The sequence below is a fragment of the Panthera pardus genome, unplaced genomic scaffold (assembly GCF_024362965.1).
Source record: "Panthera pardus isolate Hobbes unplaced genomic scaffold, ASM2436296v1 HiC_scaffold_20, whole genome shotgun sequence".
Classification (NCBI taxonomy): domain Eukaryota; kingdom Metazoa; phylum Chordata; class Mammalia; order Carnivora; family Felidae; genus Panthera; species Panthera pardus.
This window is the reverse complement of record NW_026526766.1, coordinates 86,722,059-86,743,154: the sequence shown is the minus strand read 5'-3', so window position 1 is coordinate 86,743,154 and position 21,096 is coordinate 86,722,059. Positions and strand designations below refer to the sequence as shown.

The 21,096-nt window shown below is 53.1% G+C and overlaps 1 protein-coding gene across 3 annotated transcripts in view; it reads left to right on the top strand.

Annotated features, from left to right (window-relative positions):
- Positions 1 to 18,683, top strand: part of ZER1 (zyg-11 related cell cycle regulator) — a 32,372-nt gene extending 13,689 nt beyond the window's left edge. For 2 of the 3 annotated variants that reach the window (XM_019420872.2, XM_053908392.1), the window contains 14 exons: positions 994 to 1,144; positions 1,349 to 1,785; positions 2,098 to 2,274; positions 3,147 to 3,261; positions 3,425 to 3,571; positions 3,940 to 4,113; positions 7,938 to 8,153; positions 8,903 to 8,944; positions 9,107 to 9,226; positions 11,310 to 11,425; positions 11,740 to 11,928; positions 13,114 to 13,211; positions 14,619 to 14,721; positions 16,995 to 18,683. In XM_019420872.2, coding sequence (XP_019276417.1) covers positions 994 to 1,144; positions 1,349 to 1,785; positions 2,098 to 2,274; positions 3,147 to 3,261; positions 3,425 to 3,571; positions 3,940 to 4,113; positions 7,938 to 8,153; positions 8,903 to 8,944; positions 9,107 to 9,226; positions 11,310 to 11,425; positions 11,740 to 11,928; positions 13,114 to 13,211; positions 14,619 to 14,721; positions 16,995 to 17,052 — 2,143 coding nt within the window. In that variant the 3' untranslated portion in view covers positions 17,053 to 18,683. The remainder of the gene's footprint in view (positions 1 to 993; positions 1,145 to 1,348; positions 1,786 to 2,097; positions 2,275 to 3,146; positions 3,262 to 3,424; positions 3,572 to 3,939; positions 4,114 to 7,937; positions 8,154 to 8,902; positions 8,945 to 9,106; positions 9,227 to 11,309; positions 11,426 to 11,739; positions 11,929 to 13,113; positions 13,212 to 14,618; positions 14,722 to 16,994) is intronic. The other variant, XM_019420874.2, reaches the window with a different exon arrangement.
- Positions 18,684 to 21,096: the final 2,413 nt, after the last annotated feature.

Genomic DNA, 21,096 nt, shown 5'->3' with positions numbered 1-21,096 from the left:
CATTTTACAGATGAAGAAACTGAACGCTGGGGAAGTTCCATTCCTCACATGAAGCTGCCCACGTAGTGAACAGTCAAGCCAGGATTTAGATTCCAGAGTGTTTGACTCAAAGCCTTTTCCACCAGACCAGGAATCTTACATTAGCTGACCTCAGCAGGGTTTTATTGAGTGCTTGCCCTGTACCCAGCTGGGATCCTTAAACTCCTTGGCTTAATCTTCCTGTTGGAAAGGGTCCTGGGAGGGGCTGATCAAGGAACCAGAAGCTGGCTTAAAGATGAGGAGTCTGGACGTGTATGTTTGTCATAGATGTGTAGGGTTTCAGGGGGAAGAGCTTGGAATTGGCTGTTGATAAGAGGCCCCTTCATCACCTTTGCACCCGTGGTGCCTGGGGCCACTCTGTCGCACCTGCACAGTGCTCGGGACCCAAATAGGTACTGTTAGAAAGAGGGGTTGTGGTGGGTAGGGGGGGTACCTGGGTGACTCAGTGTGTTAAGCATCTGACTTTTTTTCCTTTTAATTTATTTATTTTGAGAGAGAGAGAGAGAGAGCACACATATGCATGAACAGGGGAGGGACAGAGAGAGAGAGAGGGAGAGAATCCCAAGCAGACTCTGTGCTGACGCAAGGCTCAGTCTCATAGCCATGAAATCATGACCTGAGCTGAGATCAAGAGTCAGAAACCTAACCAACTGAGCCACCCTGGGGACCCAGTGTCCAACTCTTGATCTCAGCTCAGGTCTTAATCTCAGGGTCAGGAGTTCAAGCCTCACATTGGGCCTCTCGTTGGGCCCTGCTCTGGACGTGAAGCCTACTAAAAAAAAAAAAAAAAAAAAATTAGTAAAAAGAAAGAAAGAAGGGCAGGGGATAGACGAGATGGAGGTTGCTGACCAGTGATGAGGGAAGGTTTCAGGGACAGGAGGGCTGGTGCTGAGCCTTGAAGGGAGAACGAGGGTCCCTGGGCTCCCCCTCAAGCCAGGCTTCCCTCCTTCCCAGGTATGTGGAGCTGGTCAACGCCGCCTGCAACTTTGAGCCCCACGAGAGCTTCTTCAGCCTTTTCTCCGACCCCCGCAGCACCCGCCTCACCCGGATCCACCTCCGTGAGGACCTGGTACAGGACCAGGACCTGGAGGCCATCCGCAAGCAGGTGAGACCCGCTTCGCCAGCCGGTGGGGATGGTCATGGGGAGGCTGCCTCGAGATGATCGGTGAGTCGGGGGCCGAGCTACGCGCCTCCAGCACAAGAATCCAGTGCGTCCCCGCCTCGTACACCCCCCTCCCCAAGCTCAACTGCGGCCCAGGCCTGGGGGGCGGGAGGGCAGTGCCGGTGACGGAGCTGTGCCTGCTCCCAGGACCTGGTGGAGCTGTACCTGACCAACTGCGAGAAGCTGTCCGCCAAGAGCCTGCAGACGCTGAGGAGCTTCAGCCACACCCTCGTATCCCTGAGCCTCTTTGGCTGTGCAAACATTTTCTATGAGGAGGAGAACCCAGGGGGCTGTGAAGACGAGTGCCTCGTCAATCCCACCTGCCAGGTGCTGGTCAAGGACTTCACCTTCGAGGGCTTCAGCCGCCTACGCTTCCTCAACTTGGGCCGCATGATCGACGGGGTCCCTGTGGAGTCCCTGCTACGGCCTCTCAGCTCACTGGCTGCCTTGGACCTCTCGGGCATCCAGACGAGCGACGCGGCCTTCCTAACCCAGTGGAAAGACAGCCTGGTGTCCCTTGTGCTCTACAACATGGACCTGTCAGATGACCACATCCGGGTCATCGTCCAGCTGCACAAGCTGCGGTGAGCTGCCGGCCCAGAGCTCACTGGGGCGAGGGTGGGGAGGTGGGTGTTGGCAGTCCCGTGAGGCTTCGTGAGCCCCTGGCCGGGCAGAAGTGGGGATGAAAGAGACAGTCCCCTTCCTTAAACCCAGTGTTCCGGCTGCCTCAGGGCTATCCAGGGCTTCTGGGTCCCCGCAGGCTTTTTCCCAGAATGCCCTGGAGCAGCTGTGGCAGGGATGGCCCCTCCCCTGCCATGGGCTGAAGGAGCAGGGGTCCCTGAGGCGGCCCCGACCTGTGTCCAGCTCTGACCTGTGGCCCCCGCTCCAATCTCCAGACACCTGGACATCTCCCGAGACCGCCTCTCCAGCTACTACAAGTTCAAGCTGACTCGCAAGGTGCTGAGCCTCTTTGTGCAAAAGCTGGGGAACCTGATGTCTCTGGACATCTCTGGCCACATGATCCTGGAGAACTGCAGCATCTCCAAGATGGACGAGGAGGCAGGGCAGACTAGGTGGGGACCCACCTGCCATGGTTGCCGGCGGGGTGTCTGTCATTCAACAAGCATTTACCAAGTGCCCTTCTGCCGAGTCCTGTGCTGGGTGCTGGAGATAAAGAAACGAATCAGACCCTGCCCTCTCGAAGCTGTATGAGCCAGTGGGGACAGATGAGTCATATTAGGACGGTGATAAGGGAGGCACAGGGCTGTGGGGTTGCCCTGAAGATCAGGAAGGAGGCAGGAAGAAGGAGGAATGGCATCCACACTGTCCTGAAAGCTCTTTCTGAGTCTCCCAGGGGAAAGGTGTTCCGGCAGAGGGAACAGCATATGTAAAAGCTGGAAAGTGCAAGCTTGAGGAGTGAACGGGAAATTAGGACACTCAGACTGGATAGAGACGGGGTGGTGGCATTAAGACGGCCAGCAGTATCCACTGTGCGTTAGTCATCACAGCAGATTAGGTGTCTTCTCGGTTTGGTTGGTTGAAAGATCTGATTCAAACCCATCCAGCTGTAACTGGCTGTAAGCCCTATCCTCAGCCATACTTCAGCGGGGTTTGGTCGATGGGCATGCCCCTTCATGACTGTTGGTAGAACCTAAGGGTGGCACTTCCTCACCAGAATGGCAGGTAGTATTTCCCGAAGGTGGCTGCAACAGTGTCTCCCACCCCACGTTATCCGATATGACCTTGGCACCCTTCCTTCAAGAGGTGGGGGGGGGGGGGGGGTCTGTGTTTTTGCCCTTAAAAAGAGGAAAAAATAAAAAGATGAGACTGGAGGGTCTAGAAGAGGGCCCCAAGTAAATGCCTAGCCACCCTCAGGGAGAAGCCCTTCTAAACGCAGGGCAGCCCCAGGCCACAGGCCACTGACCCCGGCATGCTCTTCCCCCAGCATCGAGCCTTCCAAGAGCAGCATCATGCCTTTCCGGGCCCTGAAGAGGCCACTGCAGTTCCTTGGGCTCTTCGAGACCTCCCTGTGCCGCCTCACACACATTCCCGCCTACAAAGTGAGAGGGAGTGGGGGAAGGGAGGAATAGGGAGCCCCTGGACGAGGGAAGGGGTTGGGCTGGGGGCCCCAAGGGGTCTGCCCTGGAGCTAGAGGCGGAGCTGGGATCCAAGGATCCCACCGCGTGGCATCTTCCAGTGGTTCTGAGCATGTTCCATTCCCAGGTAAGTGGTGACAAAAATGAGGAGCAGGTGCTGAATGCCATCGAGGCCTACACGGAGCACAGGCCTGAGATCACCTCACGGGCCATCAACCTGCTTTTTGACATCGCACGCATCGAGCGCTGCAACCAGCTTCTGCGGGCCCTGAAGGTCAGCCCTGACCCCAGGGGTCCTCGGTCTCTGGTCCATCCCTGCCTGGCAGGTCCTGGACTTGGCTGAGCCGTGTCCCCAGAGCTCCCGTCCCTCCTCCACTCGTCCTCCTCATCCCCAGGACATGGGCAGTCCTGCCCCCTGAACCCCAGCCCCACGGTGCCTCATTTGTCCCGGCACCGGCCTTGTCCCAGCAGCGTGGGGCTGCCCTAGTTTCTGTCCCCAACCCCTCACTTCTCTCAGAGAACAGAGTCGGGGTAAGCTGCACCCCAGAGGCCCATCCGAGCCCCCTTGCAGAGCCCTAGGCATGGCCCTGCACGACCTTAACAGGACTCGCCAACCCAGGCCCGCACCCTGTCTTCATACAGCTGGTCATCACGGCCCTCAAGTGCCACAAGTATGACAAGAACATTCAAGTCACAGGCAGCGCTGCCCTCTTCTACCTGACCAATTCTGAGTACCGCTCTGAGCAGAGCATCAGGCTGCGCCGACAGGTCATCCAGGTGGTGCTGAACGGCATGGAGTCCTACCAGGAGGTGACGGTGAGCCCCCTACCCGTGACGGCCCCGCATGCTCTGGCCCAGCCGCCCCTCTTCCTGCTCGCCTCGTGCCCCAGCCTCACCAGCCGGCTTGCAGTCCCTCAAGGGGCCGTGCTTGCTCTCACCCTTTTTTGCCTGGCGCTGTACTGCCCCCCTCGCCACCCCCCTTACCCACGGCATCACTCCCAGACTCTGGGACCTGGCATTCAGGGCCTCTGTAACCCGGCCCCACCTGACCAGTCCGTCACCACTGCCACCCTCCACCCAGGGATCCTGTTCTCCTGCCCCTGGGCCTCCACTCATGCTGACTCCTCAGCCCTTCTGTAACACTTTGCTGGGGGGTAATTTTTTTTTCCGAGAGCTGCTTTTATTATACAAGTAACAAAACTATGGGGGCACCTCGCTGGCTCGGTCAGTAGAGCATGTGACTCTTGATCTCAGGGGCGTGAGTTCAAGCCCCACACTGGGTGTAGAGGTTACTTTTAAAAAGTATACGTTTCTGGGGCGCCTGGGTGGCTTGGTTGGTTAAGCGTCCGACTTCGGCTCAGGTCATGATCTCACGGTCTGTGAGTTCAAGCCCCGCGTCGGGCTCTGTGCTGACCGCTCAGAGCCTGGAGCCTGTTTCAGATTCTGTGTCTCCCTCTCTCTCTGCCCCTCCCCTGTTCATGCTCTGTCTCTCTCTGTCTCAAAAATAAATAAACATTAAAAAAAAAAGTATACGTTTCTAAAAAAGAAAAATAACAAAAATTTCTACTGTAGAAAAATTATAATTACGGATATAAAGCAAAAAAAAAAAACCCATAATCCCACCACCCAGAATAGCCACTTTTGCTGTTGAATACCTGTTGTTCAAGATTTAGCCTGTGCATGTTTACTTAGTAAATGGGATCATTCTGCACTCACTGTTTGTATCGCGTGGATTTTTATTTCAACAGTGTCTTCCGAATGTGAACATTCCCATAATCGACCAACATTTTTACAACAGAATTTCTTAAATAATGTTTCTCTTATGCTCACAAAATTAAGACATCTAATGCTTAGAAAACAAACAAATTCAAGCATAGCTGACCTTTGAACAACACAGGTTTTAACTGCGTGGGTCCACTTAGATGCCAATTTTGACAAAGACAGTGCAGTGCTATCAGTATATTTTCTCCTTCTTATGATTTGCTGTCTTTTTTTTTTTTTTTTTTGAAACTTCGTTTTTAAAAGCTTATTTTTTTGAGAGAGCACGTGCGTGCTCTGGCTCATGCAAGCAGGGGAGGGGCACAGAGAGAATCCCAAGCAGGCTCCCTACTGTCAGCTCAGAGCCTGAGGCCGGGCTCGAGCTTATAAACCTTGAGATCATGACCTGATCCGAAATCAAGAAGTCAGTTGCTTAACCGACTGAGCCACCCAGGTGCCTCCCCCGCCTTATGATTTTCTTACTAACGTTTTCTTTTCTCTAGCTGACTTCGTTGTAACGCTACAGGATATAATACACATAACATGCAAAATATGTGTTAATCAACAGTTAATGTTATCACTAAGGCTTCAGGTCGACAGTAGGCTATTACTGGTGAAGTTTGGTGGGGAGTCAGAAGTTGTATGTGGATTTGCAGCTGTGTGGCAGCCAGGGATGGGGGGTTTGGGGCCCTTAACCCTCAAGTTGTTCAAGGGTCAGGCGTACTATGAAAACGTGTCAACTACGAAATGAAAGTTGTTCACAATCCAGCTCTCCTCCACCCCACAGCTGGGTTTAACCATTGTTTTGTAATCGCTGGTGCCCGAATGGTGTTCAGTGTCCTCATCCAGGGAAGGTCGCTCCGGTGCTGACTGTGTGTTAGAGCTGGGAGGCGGTGGCCAAGCCCCATCCCCACAGAGTGGCAGGACGGGCCTGCCCAAAATGTCTGGGCTGCAGGTACTGAATCAGCGCCATGGTTGAATAATTAGGTTGCCTTTTTTATTTTTTGCTATACCAAATAAGGCTTTGCTGACCATACTTAATTGATTATTCTTATAATACGTGACTGGGAATTGCAGGGACAATGGGTAGGTGTATTTTCAAAGCACTTGGGATGTATTCTCGAATTATCCTCCAGAAAGGCTATGGTGGCGATGTAGCCTCTGCAGGGAGGAGAAGGCCCGCTCTCCCACTGCCTGCCAACTCCAGACTTGAGAGCAACTGATACACTGAGATTGATTTTATAATCAGGTCAAAGGGGTGTCTTTTTTTTTTTTTTCTTGACAAAATGCTAGTTGAAGATCCCCAAATTAATAAACTCTATCAAAGAAATGAAAATTAAAATAACAAGAAATTACATTTCATCTTGAGAGACCAGTGATCCCCAACGTTGACAAATGTCAGGGGAGAGCACTTTTGCATGCTTCCCACTGGTGAGGTATGAACCGTACAGCCTTTTTGGAAGGCAACTGGCAGAATTTGCCAAAACTGTAAATGCACCTGCCTTTGGGTCTAGGTATTCCACAGTTGAAATGTTTTTAGAAGGAACCAGAATGTTAGCAATAGAGAGACCTAGAAAAGTAACATACAGTCCACCCACACAATGGGATATTATGGTCAATCTGTACGCCCTAATGTGGAAAGATGTCCAGTGCATGTTGATAAGTGAGGAGAAGTTTCGGACCAATATGTATAATATCTTTTTTGCCTTTCCTCTCCCCCAAATATATATATACGTATATATACGTGTATATATATATACACGTGTATATATATATATATTTGTATTTGCACGATAGAAAAATCTAGAAGGACGCACACCAAACTTTTAATAGCAATTTCTTCTGGGGAATAAAGGGAGAGACTAACTTTTGCCCAAATAGTACTATTTGAACTTTTTACGGTGAGTAAGTATTGCTGTCGTAACTGAAAAACATTTTTTTCTCAAATTAAAAGACATATGTGTTTTTGGGGAAAAAAAGACAAAGAGTTAACTAAGGGTGGTACCCTCTAAAGTACGATGATCTCCCAAAATCTAATGAGAAAGGATGGCAGCAAATTAAATTATAAGCAAATGCCCTGCGAATACTTTAAAAAAAAAAAAAAAAGGCCACAGATAACACAAAAAGAAATAGAAGATGTCAAGCAGCTTGAGGCCTCCTCCTCTGCCGGTGGGTCTGTAAACTGGTACGGCCACTTTGGCAGATAGTCTGGTGCTACCTGGTAAAGTTGAAGACGTGCACGCCCCGTGGCCCTGAAGCCCCGCCCTGGCGCCTGTGCCGTAGAGAAGCCCATGTACGTGGAGGCTGGGATGCGTGAACCAGACACTGAAGCTGCCGAGCACCGAAGCCCCCCTCGGATGTCCACCAACAGTGGGATGGACGAATAAATCAAAGTACCAGACCGCAACGGAAGGATGAATGCTTTTCAGATACTTATAACAACACCGTTGACCTGGCACACTACGGTTGAACGAACATAAGCAGAATGCTAGAGAATGTTCCATATGGAATAGCAGGGATAGTAGTTCTCTCTAGTGGGGAGGAGGGCTTCTGATCAGGAAAGGGACCTGTGGGGATTCCCGGGTGCTGGCAGGGTGGTGACAAAGTTGTTGGAAAGCTTGTTTGCTTCACACGTGCTTGTAAAAAACTATACATTTGTGTTTTATGCCCTCTTCTGTATGAAGATTATATTTCATGGTTTTGTTTTGTTTTGTTTTGTTTTTTAATGTTAAAAAAAAAAAAAAAGCCCTGTAGTCTCCTCTTTCAGAAAGCCTTCCTGGACCAGCACAGCTCTGGCTAATCCCACACCTCTAGCGAGCCCCTGGAGTCCAGCTCCCGAGTCTGACCCTGACTGCTTCGCTTGTCTCCCGACCCGGCCCCAGGTCCAGCGGAACTGCTGCTTGACTCTCTGTAACTTCAGCATCCCCGAGGAGCTAGAATTCCAGTACCGCCGGGTCAACGAGCTCCTGCTCAGTATCCTCAACCCCACGCGGCAGGACGAGTCCATCCAGCGTATCGCCGTGCACCTGTGCAACGCCCTGGTCTGCCAGGTGGACAACGACCACAAGGAGGCCGTGGGCAAGATGGGCTTTGTTGTGGTGCGTGCCCGTGGGCTGCACCCCCTTCCCTCCCTCCCCGCCTTCCTCTTCCACAGCCCCCCTGCCTGCCGCATGAAGGATTGAGGCCAGACCCAAGGAAGAGTCTCCTAACCATGAATGTAGCTCATGTGCCTGGAGATTTCCTCCGCCTGGAACACTCTGGCATCTTCTCTCGGCCCCTCCATCTGTCCATTTGGTCCCACTGTCCAAGCTGCTCCTGGCTCCTCAGACCAGGTCCCCTGTTAGGTCTTTCGGACTGGGGTTAAATAAGCCTCCGAGGGACTGCCTGCTTCACTTTGGCCTCCCCACTGGGTTGTGATTCTGCGGGGAAAGACACCGTGCTTGTTCCTGCTTTCGTGGTGACATCCCCAGCTCTTCCTACTGTGGTACCTGGCGCACAGGGGGGCGGATAAGTATTTGCTCGGGAATGGGAGGAAAAAATGAAGCAGAAGCATCTAGTTTCTTCATCTCACTTATTGCTGGCTAGGCTGGAGCCCACACAGGGGAGGGCCAGGCCCAAAGCTACGTTGGGAATCGGGGTCGAGCCAGGACTAGCCCCCAGGCCTCCTAATGCTAATGCCAAGTCTGTGGGTTGCCCTTCTTCAGACCAGATAGGCGAATTTGGTCTTGTCAGGATGGATTAGCCAAGAACGGAACCGCTGTGCTGACTCTCCCTCCATCTTGGTTCCGGGAGGGACATGGTAGCTCTTGAGCCCTGGTCCCCTGCAAGTTCTCTTCTCTGCCCACAGACCATGCTGAAGCTGATTCAGAAGAAACTGCTAGACAAGATAGTAAGTCGAGTCTTCATGAAGCTACTTTGCCCCTCCCTTAGCCCATGAGGGGACGGTCGGCCCCTGGAGGAGACGCTTATTTTGTTAGGGGATGCCCTCATGGGTGCTGGGAGCCCGCGGGGCCCCGCAAGCGGGCCGTGCTGAGCCCTCCGTTGCCTTCAGTGTGACCAGGTGATGGAGTTCTCCTGGAGTGCCCTGTGGAACATCACGGACGAGACACCGGACAACTGCGAGATGTTCCTCAACTTCAATGGCATGAAGCTCTTCCTGGACTGCCTGAAGGTACTGCCCGTCTCCAGCGCCAGCGGCCTCCTTGGCCACCCACGTGGCCGCTCTTCTGTCCCCGGGCCTCCCACCAATCATATCTGCCAGCAACCCCTCTCCCCAGAGTTCCTGTGGGAGGTCTGACTCACAGGCCCACCCCCTCTCTTAGAGCCCTCCCTCCAAGGGAAAACCCAGCCCCATCCGTCTTGGCAGTAATTTCTAGGCTGCCCGCGGTCCAGCTGGGGACCACTGAGGTATCAGCTGGACAGAATTTTGTCCAGTAGATGGCTTTATTTTATTTTATTTTACTATTTATTTGGATGGTATTTTTAAGTAATCACTACACCCACCATGGGGCTCGAACTCACAACCCCAAGATCAAGAGCTGCACATTCCACCCACTGAGCCAGACAGGCACCACCAGTAGGATGGTCTTTTTTTTTTTTTTCTTATTTGTTTTTTTTTTAAGTGTGTTTGTTTACTTTTATTTTTATTTTTTTATTTTTTTTTTAACGTTTATTTATTTTTTGAGACACAGAGACAGAGCATGAGTGGGGAAGGGGACAGAGAGAGAGGGAGACACAGAATCTGAAGCAGGCTCCAGGATCTGAGCTGTCAGCACAGAGCCCCATGCGGGGCTTGAACTCACGAACCATGAGATCATGACCTGAGCTGAAGTCAGACGCTTAACTGACTGAGCCACCCAGGCGCCCCAAAAGTGTGTTTATTTATTTTGAGACAGAGAGAAAAACAGTGCGTGAGCAGGGGAGGGCAGAAGGAGAGGGAAAGAGAATCCCAAGCAGGCTCAGCACTGTCAGTGTGGAGCCCATCGTGGGGCTTGAACCCACTAACCATGAGATCATGACCTGAGCCGTAATCAAGAGTTAGATGCTTAACCGACTGAGCCATCCAGGCGCCCCAGAATGTTCTTTAAAAACAGGGGCTCCTGAGTGATTCAGTTGGTTAAGCATCCGACTTCAGCTCAGGTCGTGATCTCACGGTTAGTGGGTTCAAGCCCCGTGTTGGGCTCTGTGCTGACAGCTTGGAGCTTGGAGCCTGCTTGAGATTCTCTGTCTCCCTCTCTCTGCCCCTCCCCCGCTTGCACTCTGTCTCTGTCTCTCAAAAATAATGTTAAAAAAAATTGGGGGGTGCCTGGGTGGCTCAGCTCGTTAAGGGTCCGAATTTGTGGTTCGTGGGTTCGAGCCCCATGTCGAGCTCTGTGCTGACAGCTCAGAACCTGGAGCCTGCTTCGGATTCTGTGTCTCCCTCTTTCTCTGTTCTTCCCCCATTCACACTCTGTATCTCTCTCTCTCTCTCTCTCTCTCAAAAATAAATAAAGATAAAAAAAATTTTTTTTTAATTTAAAACTCATCCTGGGGGTGTCTGGCTGGCTCAGTCAGTCGGTAGAGCATGTGACTCTCGATTTCAGGGTCGTGAATTCAAGCCCCACATTGGGCATAGATCTTACTTTATTTTTTTTAATTTTTTTTTTTAACGTTTTTATTTATTTTTGAGACAGAGAGAGACAGAGCATGAACGGGGGAGGGTCAGAGAGAGGGAGACACAGAATCCGAAACAGGCTCCAGGCCCTGAGCTGTCAGCACAGAGCCCGACGCGGGGCTCGAACTCACGGACCGCGAGATCATGACCCGAGCCGAAGTCGGCCGCTCAACCGACTGAGCCACCCAGGCGCCCCAATAGATCTTACTTTAAAAACAATAAATAAATGGTAGCAATTATTAAACAAATAAATAAAACACACTCATCCTCTATTTTCTTGCTCTAGTTTCTATAAAGTTTCCCTTAAACTAATATTTTGAGCTTTGGCAAATAGAACCTTGTTTGTCCTATTTGCAGTTTTATAGGTCAGCTCTCCACTCAGCCTTTGATTTTGTGGCAAGGAGTCCCCACCATTTTAATCCCGTATAGAATGTACCCAGGACTGTCCTAGGTGCACTAGAAGGTATATGGCCAGCCTATTGTTCCCCTTCTTTGTCCAGTCGGAATGGCCAGACAGGTACCCATCAAGTTTCTAGGTTAACAATACCAGATGCTAATTAAGTACTAATTGATGTGGCCCTAATGGCTCTCATTTTGTCAGGAATTCCCAGAGAAGCAGGAACTGCATCGGAATATGCTAGGACTCTTGGGGAATGTGGCAGAGGTGAAGGAGCTGCGGCCCCAACTAATGACTTCCCAATTTATCAGTGTCTTCAGGTTAGTATTTCTTTCCTTTCCCTTTTTGCCTTTGCTGCCAGGATGCTCAGAGCTCTTAGTCTATGCTGAGTTGCGGTAATTGCTCTTAGCCTAGGTTTCTGTTAGAAATGTCACCGATGGTTTCTTTCAACCCTCCATAATAGTCCTCTTGTAACTGTATCTTAAGCGATCTCAGATCCTAACTTTTAGAAGTCACCTGGGTATGGATAATAGGTGATAAATCAGCAGTGCATCTGGCATCTGGTTTGTAAGCTGGGGTCCAGCCGCTGGGGTCTGAAGAGGGACTTAGAGGGGTTTTTCTCTCCTCTCGGCAGCAACCTGCTGGAGAGCAAAGCTGACGGAATTGAGGTTTCGTACAATGCCTGCGGTGTCCTCTCCCACATCATGTTCGACGGGCCTGAGGCGTGGGGCATCTGTGAACCCCAGCGGGAGGAGGTGGAGGAACGCATGTGGGCAGCCATCCAGAGCTGGGACATCAACTCACGGAGAAATATCAATTACAGGTGCGGAGTGAGGAGGGGTGGGGCGTGCGAGTGGGGACCGTTTGGAGACAGGATGCTCGTTCCCAACAAGGTCTGGTGAGAACTTACCTTTCTTCTAGTTGGGGTCAGGCGTCCCTGAGGAACAGTCCACACAGGGCACACATCTCACCCATAAAGCTTGGTGCGTGTTTCATGCACATCAGCACCTGCGTGAACCCAAAGTTTCCTGCCTACAGACATTTGATACATGCATATCTGTGGGAAGAAAAAAGAAGAAGAAGAAGAAAAGACAGACGCACAATAGGAAACAAAACAGGAACCGTTCATGAGCTCAGTCCCTGAAAGGACCTCTACTCACAGTCTAGCACCCCTCTTCCGGCAGTTTCCCTCTGCACGGATTTAATTCTGTGCAGTCCAGCGGGCATCAAGTCTTCCTGTCTTGTGACTGAATTTCCAGCCACAGGGTATGGGACTCGATCACTTTATATGTGCAGATGGGCCGTCTTGTACTGACTGACATTGACGCTGAAAACCCACGTTGGGAGGAAGGGGCTCATGCTTGTGGCTTTGCCAATTACCGTCATTCCCAAGGAGAGATGGAATGAATCACTGGGCCAGGGCGTTTGCACATACATTTTTCAGGCTTTTGGACCATGAGTCCAGATGGCGCATAGAAGGCCCTTCTAAGAAGTGTAGGGACGTCTGGGTGGCCTAGTGGGTTAAGTGACTTCAGCTGGGGTCACGATCTCATGGTTCATGAGTTCGAGCCCCACGTCAGGCTCTCTGTCAGATGGAGCCCACTTCGGATCCTCTTTTCCCCCCGCCTTTCAAAAATAAATAAACACACTTACACCAAAAAGGCCGTTCTAAGAAGAACAGTCACACTTCTGTTTCTCAGGGTACATCTCCCTGCCTCCCCCAAGACTGGGTCTTTCCTTCTTGCCAAGGCCTCTGTTTCTGCACCACCTAATCTGTGTTCCTCCTACCTCCCTTACATGTCCATGCTCTTGACCTCTCTTACAAGGGAGCTCCCTTTGTGGAGCCTGAAGTGTGCTGATGGGCCAGATGCCCCTGAATCTGTTGTATCCTATTATCCTGCTTGTGGCTTGTCTCTAGGACCCTCCGGGGAGGAGAACCCTTCAACAAGAGAAGATGCACTCCCCCAACCCCTGGCATGGGATGTGACCTTGATTTTTCTTTCTACAGGTCGTTTGAGCCAATTCTTCGTCTCCTTCCTCAGGGCATCTCCCCTGTCAGCCAGCACTGGGCCACCTGGGCCCTGTACAACCTTGTGTCTGTCTACCGTGAGTACCACTCGTCCTTTGGTCAGACACAGGGACACTCCCCTGGCTGCAGGCAGACTTGCCCTCAGGGAATTTATAACCGGGTGAGGAACACTAAGAGCACACAGCCCTCTTCTTTCCAGAATCTTTGGGACGCCCCAGCATAATGGCTGGCCTGGCCTCATCACCAGAAGCAAGCCTGGCAGGCCAGATAGCCCATCCAGAGCTCCCAGACAGCTTTCTTAATGCTTCCTGCTTCCAGACAAGTGACTAGTCAAAAATCTCCATGCCTTCTGGAAGATGGAGTAAAACCAACCCAGACAGAGAACTAACCCCTGAGGAAACAGACTTCCCAGGGAACAGGAGACAACTTTAAAACAAACCTAACTTAATTCCGCAAAGAGAGTCCCAGCCTCCCATAGAAGCGCCTGACCCGTCCTCTGCCCGGTGGCTTTGGGTGGAGGACAGAGTTGCAGCCCTGGGAGACCTTGATGACAGGCCAGGTTTGACCCTCGTTGTCTTTCTTACTGGTCATGTGACCTCACACGGGTTATTCAACCTCTCTGGGCCTCGGTTTCCTCATGTTTAAAATGGGATAAAAACAGGATTGCTGTAAAATGAGACATGTGACGTGCTTAGGACAGTGCTTGGCCCATACCAGCTCTCCAATAAGCATTCGCCTTTTTCATTATTACTTGAGGCTAGCTTTACCAAAAAATAGTACCTTCCCTCAAAAAGCAGTGTAGTACAGAGGAAAGAGCCCTGAGCTGGGACCCCCTAGGACAAGCCTCTGTCTCTCTGAACCTCAATTCTTTCATCTATAAAATGGAGGGCTAAAAATAGCTCCTACTACATAGAGCTGTGTGTGTTGGGGGTGGGGGTGGGGGGCCCACTGAAATGCCCGTGTTCTCCACAGAGTGTAAAGCCTGGATACTGAGCACTAGAATGTTCTTTATCGGCATGAACTGTGAACCCAATAATAGGAAGGAGTGGTAATTTCAACCTGGCTGGTCACCAGTATCACCTGGTGGTATTTTGTTAAAAATGCAAATACAGGCTCCTGGGTCTGTTGAATCAGAATCCCTGAGGACAGGGCTTAGGAATCTGTATTTTTACAAAAGTTTCTCAGGGATCGGAAGCCACTGGTTTGGGTGACATTTCCCATTAGGGTGAGCCGTGGAAAGAAACGTGACTGCGTACCAAAGTAGCCTTTTCCAAGGATTCACCCCTTGCTCCCGCATTGGGCCCAGGAACTCAGGCCCTTGGGGGTAGGCACAAGCATGGCTCCTCCTGGGTGCAGCAGTGTCCTCACCAGCCTGGGTCTTCACCTCACCCCTCTGGGAGGGCAGCCCTCACAGCAAGGGTGGATTCTGGGCCACAGGTTGCGGGAAGACCTACCCTGACCACCTGCTGTCTGCCCTCCCGCAGCGGACAAGTACTGCCCCCTGCTGATCAAAGAAGGGGGGCTGCCCCTTCTGAAGGACATGATCAAGATGGCCACCGCTCGGCAGGAGACCAAGGAAATGGCCCGGTAAGAGACGGGCAGTGTTTCCACTTGCAGCCTTGGTTTGGGGGAGTGGGGGACACTGCGGGGAGCCCCACCTGGGGGCTAGGAATGGCTGAGATTCCCAGGGGCGACTCAGGAGTTGAGTGTGGAGGTGGACAGTGTACCAACGTCCAGCGGGGGCCTCCCTGAATGTCCTTTTGGCCAGTGTGGCTGGAAACTAGATCATCAAGCTCCGAACAGAGCATCATTGCCCTCGTCTGTCAGCTTCATTGTCTTTTACTCCCGACGAATCCCGTCCTCTCATTACTGGCCCTTAGCAAGTCAGGTCGAAATCATCATTATTTATTTATTTTTTAAACATTTATTCGTTTTTGAGAGACAGAGAGTGAACAGGGGAGGGTCAGAGAGAGAGGGAGACGCAGAATCCGAAGCAGCTCCGGGCTCTGAGCTGTGAGCACAGAGCCCAATGTGGGGCTTGAAGCCACGAACCGCGAGATGGTGACCTGAGCCGAAGTCGGAGGTTTAACCGACTGAGCCACCCAGGCCCCCCAAAATTCATCATTACTTTTGGCCAAAGACCTTCTAACTAAAGAGAGGATGCAGTGTGGTGGTAGAGGTCACTGTAGAGACCTGGCAGGCAAGTGTAAGTGGGTTTCCAGGTGTGAAGGCCCTGCCCATGGCAGAGCTTCCGGGCCCGGCTGCTGTGCGGTTTTCATGACTCTGTCTGGCCCCTCAGCAGCCCTGGTCCCGCACCCGTCAGCGCATGAGCGGCTCTCGGGGATCCTGCACATGGCAGTCAGCAGTCCTCGCTTTCTCCGGGATCCATTCCAGAAGGGAGCCTGCTTGCATTTGCCCCAGCTGTAAACACGGTGTAGAACCAGGAGCATCAGGGAGGAGGGCCTGGAGCTCAGAGGCACCCAAACAAGGACTCCCTGGGCTGCTGAGGGCCGTCTGTTTCTGCAGTTTCCCGTGGCACAGGCACTTCATAAACATTCACGGACAGATTTGTCTGAGTTTGAGAATGGTAAAATGAGTGGTTCTCAAACTTAATCTCCCTAAAGAATCACCCGAAAAGATTGTTAAAAATCTACAGGCCCACCCTTTCTTTCCCAGTGGGTCTGGGAGCTATCAGCAGGGATCCCAGGAGATTTGAAAAGCTGGGTAAAACTGGCTCATAAACCTACCCCGGTCCCTTTGAGCATCTCTGTAAGACCTGAGATGTGTATCCGAGCTAGCCGGCCCATCTGAAGCAGGTGTGAGTGACACTAAGAGGGGGAGCTCAGGAGTCACTCCACCCATCCTGCCCCTGTCCTACTCTGGGCGCCTCTTCAGCATTTGGAGGCTGCCGTGAACACGGCTCCCGGCCCCTGACCGACCCAAAGGCTTAGTGTTGAATGGGAAGGCCATCTGGGTCCAGGGTGATTCTACTAGGGCAGTGGTTCTCCAGGATCAGCCCGGGGCAGGTGGGGCGGGGGGGGGGGGGGGGGGGGTGCGAGAGACCGGGGCCCTGAGCGCCAGTGGTAGTTCCTGACCGCTGCCCTGGGCCTGGCCTCTGCAGGGTGTCAGGGGCCCTCGTGTAGGGACGGTTGCCCTGGCCCCCACCCGGTCGCCTCAGACCTTCAGGCGAATCTGACACGCAAGCAGTTTGGGGTCCACTGGTAGACTCTGGGGAAGAAAAAGGCCCGGGTGTGCAGGGGGAAAATAAAGAAGGAAGACAGTGCTCAAGAAAGGAGCAGCGGGGGGCGCCTGGGTGGCGCAGTCGGTTAAGCGTCCGACTTCAGCCAGGTCACGATCTCGCGGTCCGTGAGTTCGAGCCCCGCGTCAGGCTCTGGGCTGATGGCTCGGAGCCTGGAGCCTGTTTCCGATTCTGTGTCTCCCTCTCTCTCTGCCCCTCCCCCGTTCATGCTCTGTCTCTCTCTGTCCCAAAAATAAAATTAAAAAAAAAAAAAAAAAAAAAAAAAAACGTTGAAAAAAAGAAAGGAGCAGCGGGTTGGGAAGGTCAGTCCTGAGCCGATGCAGGGGAGCCCCTAAGCGCAGAGGCTCTGGGGCTGAGGGGGGTGGGGAGGAAGGGGGGGGAGCACAGAGCACCGATGGTATTTGTGGCCACAGGGACCGTTGTCCTGGGCGTTCCTCACGGGTCGGCCGCCCCGCCGGCCCCTTGAAACGCATCACCTCAGTCAGCATCAGCATCACCGCTGACATTCGCTCACAAATACAGCAGCCTCGTCAGCTGGGAGGGGCTGGGCCCAGCCCACCCCGAGGCCGCCCCCTGATCCTCTCTCCCCCACGGTCTCCAGCAAGGTGATTGAGCACTGCAGTAACTTTAAAGAGGAGAACATGGACACGTCCAGATAGAGGCCTCCGTCCCCACGGCCGCCACTGCTCTGGACCACGAGGCCAGGAGGAAGCTCTCAAGCAGCCCAGCGGGCAGACCCCCACCGGGGAGCCTTCCGCTGGATGAAGGGACACAGGGGGACTTTTGCACAACCGACGCTTTTCCTTAACATTAGTGAGATATATATATTATATATATTATATATATATATATTATTTTTTTTGGTTAGGAAGTGTGAAGTTTTGTGTGTATGATTTCTGTACAAAAACAAAAGAAACACTCCCTGAGTCCTCGCAGCTTCCGTGGCCATTCTCAAGCCCCAACTCCAAGCCTTCATCGCTGCCACTCACTCTTGCCCCCCACCCCCGACTAAATGCCTCTAACGTTGTGAGAGTCCAGTCCTTTCCCAGTGACCTCAGACCCTGGCCTCACTTCCCATGAGGAGAGGCAGCAGGCTTTTAACAGCCCACTCCAGCACCCCAACCCACCCCCCAAAGCCTGAGAACCCCCTCTGGGCTCCTGGGTGTGGCTGATGGCGTTTGGGATGAAAACTAGCCCCACTGGGTCTCCCAAATGCCTTGGTGCTCCCGGCCGTGGGCCATCTGGGGCGAGGAAGTGAGTGCTCAGGCCCAGGCAGCCCCGGCCCCAGAGGACCCTCAGGAGCGGGGCTCACAGCGGCCCCGCTGTTCTCTGGCCGGGCCTGCCTGAGGCCACGCTGCTACGGAGGCTGCCTCCTGGTCTCCCACCAGGTCCCAGGCTACTGAAGGCCCCAGCCCAGGGCTGGTCAGAACTCCGGCAGATTCCACTGCCTCTTCTGCCAAACAGATTCAGCACCTGCCCCAGCCCTGGAAGCCAGCACCTCTGGGACCGGGGCTTGCCCCTCACTCCCCAGCCCTTCGCCTGCCCGCAGGACCCATGGTGCCCAGGCACCCCACCAGCAGAACTGAGCCGGCCTCATTCGCCTCCCCCACCCGACCTGCCCCGCTGCCTGGAGGAGCCCACCTGTCTCTCTGTGAGGCGGGAGGTCCCCACTCCAGCCGGACCCGCAGCAACAGCTAACTGCCTCCAGACCAGCACCGGGCACAGCCTGCAGTGGCCCCGCGTGGCCCTTCCGAGCCTCTCCTCCCTGTCCCCAGGCTTTACCTCGGGAACCTCTGTGCCGTGTTTCAGAGAATTGTGAGCCGCAAATGTATCTCGAAATATCTTGTGGTCCTCCCTTGACGTAACTCCGAATTGCTTCTCGTGAGACAGGCGGTGGTAAGGATGCCCTTCCAGAACAAGGCGCTGGGGGAGCAGGGCCGACTCTGCAGGCTTCCCTTCGGGGATGACCTTTCTTCCTTCCTCCTTCCCTGGGCCTGTTTTTGGATTCCTCTAGCATTTCTGCCTCCAGGCAGGACAGGCCGGATGAGCAGCCCCCGGGAGAGGCACCGGCCTCCCCTGAAGTCTGTCCCTGCCAGCCCTGGGAAGGGGCCGGCCGCCCCGCGCTCCCCCAGCTTGGCAAACAGGCCACATTTGCCCCTCCCTCCATGCTCACATGGCCTGAGCCAGACCCTGGGCAGAGCTCACATTGCATTGCTTTACCACCTGGGGCCTGAGTAAATGTCTGTACTTTGGGATGTCACAGAAATACATTTTTGTGCAAAGTGGAGAAGAGCAGAGTGTCGTTTTTGCAGAAGGGACGGGGTCCGGAGAGGGGCTGTGGCCAGTCTGGGCACTGGGCCTAGCGAAGGGACCTGCGACAGGGAGGGTACATCGGGTCGATCTGTGTGCCCGGCCTGGAGGCCCTGTCAGCTGCAGCCTGGGGACAGGTGGCAGATCGGGCTGAAGTTCCTGCCTCCTCTGCGTTCTCTCCATGCCCCCGTGCCGACTGACACTGGGGTACAGCTGGCAACAGCCCAACAGGGCCCCTGCCCAGGGTGGTTGCGTCTGATTGTAGAGACAATGTTATGTGTGAGATTATGCCCCGGCTTGCGGGGAGCAGGGAGCAGAGAGGGCGCCCCTTGTGGGCTGGTAGGAGTGGAGGGGGGCCCTGGGGAGACTGGAGTTAGCAGGACAACAGTGCTGCAGGGACAGAAGAGCTAACATAGTTTCTGATAGCTCAAGGCCGCAGCCCTAAGATGACCCCGGCCCCCCTTGTTTTAGCCCCCCACACACCCCGTCTTAGAGCATTTACTAAAAAGGGCCTACGGTTGCCAATCCTTCTGTTCCTTTGAAATGTATTTGTATCATCTACAACTCAGGAGACCTGAAAGCCATTCCTTCAAAGGAATGTTTGGCCTTCAAAGGGTAATGCTCGGGAAGGATCAGGCCCCCGTTTCCTGGTCCGTGTGGGAGGACAGGCACCGAACTTCAATTATTGCCAGCTAGCACACACAGCTGGCCTAATCAGCATTTACACTGAGCAACCCTTTGTAATTTTTCACTTCCCCCAATCTGTTCAAGCCACTGCTGTTCCCTCTCTCCACTCCCTCAGGCTCCCTTTAAAACACCCAGTCACCTGGGCGTTCAGAGCCGCATTCAGTTCGCACAGCAATAACATATTACTGATAAAATCTGTCCTTACCACTTCAGTGTCCGACTTTGTCTGTCTCTGACACCAGCACAGGGCCTGACTCCTGGAAGCTTCAGGATTATTTGTTTCCACTCAGCACACTAACTCACCCGTTGCAGTAACCAAGATTGACTTACACGTGAAAGTCACACGACTCAAATACCTACCCAGGCTAGTCAAAGGTGGGAGGGAATTCACTGACTGATGCAACTGGGGACCTAGAGTTCATCTCAGCTTCAGGGACAGCTGGATCTGAGGGTCCAGTCAATGTTGCTAAGATGTCTCTCACTCCCTCTTTCGTTACTGCTTATCTCTATGTCTCTATAAGGTGGCTTCATTCTCCTGCCACAGTCTGTCTCCACATAGTGTAAAGACAGCTGCCAGCTGCCCTTATAGCCTATTCTTTAAGCCTGAGATCCAGAAGAATGCCCATTTCTCAGCATTTATACAGTACTCTCATAGAATGATCCTGATTGGCCCTGCTGAGTCACATGTCCGCCACCTAGCACCAATCACTGGGGACATTAAGATAGGGAACCAAGTTGGGCCCTCCAGTCACAGGCCCACGTCTCCTATCAACCTGTGGAGTGTGGGACACAGTTTCTCCAGAACCACGTGGAATGGGGAAGAGTCAGTTCCCCAACAGAAAAAGGGGTGCTGAGCTGACAAAACAGCAGATGTCAGAAGAGCATACTGCGTAGGATCTGTTGGAGAAAGAAGGTGGATGTTGGTATCCATGAGAAGTGTGGGTGGAAAAGGCAGGGCAGCAAGGGGAATGCCCTGGGGACCCAGTTGAAGGCGTGTGAACAGTGAATGCTGATGAGGTTTCCTCTGAGAAGAGCCTGAAGCCTCCAGTTGGGCAAGTCCTTCTGGCAGGGCGAGGTGTTGGCTTATAGCAGGGGAGAGGTCAGTGCTAGACACTTTACTTGCATTATTTAATCCTCCCAACCACCTTAGCAGGGGGGTGCTACTACCAATCCCCACTATATAGACAGAAAACAGAGCTCAGAGTGGCTCGGTAACTTGCCCGAGTTCACAGTACCTCTGTGCTGGTATTTCTGACTCCACTTCGCCCCTTCTACCCAGGATCTGCACCACGGATGACCGCTTTGCTCTCGTCCCATTTGCAATATCTTTTTTTTTTTTTTTCAAGGTTTATTTATTCTTGAGAGACAGCGAGCACAAGCAGGGCAAGGGCAGAGAGAGAGAGAGAGAGAGAGACAGAAGCCAAAGCAGGCTCCAGGCTCTGAGCTGTCAGCACACAGCCCCACGTGGGGCTGGAACCCACAACGTGATACCATGACCTGAGTGGGAGTCAGAGGCTTAACCCACTGAGCCAGCAGGCGCCCCCATTTGCAATATCTAAAAATGAATAGCAAGGAGGTAAGGGTGTCACCAGAGCAACCTAGGGCTAGTCCTGCCCCTCTAGAGAACTCAGTCATGTCTTCGAAACCGGCACAATCCTGCAACCTGGAGTCGCACCGAACACCTTGAGCAGAGGCACCCCGGGGGC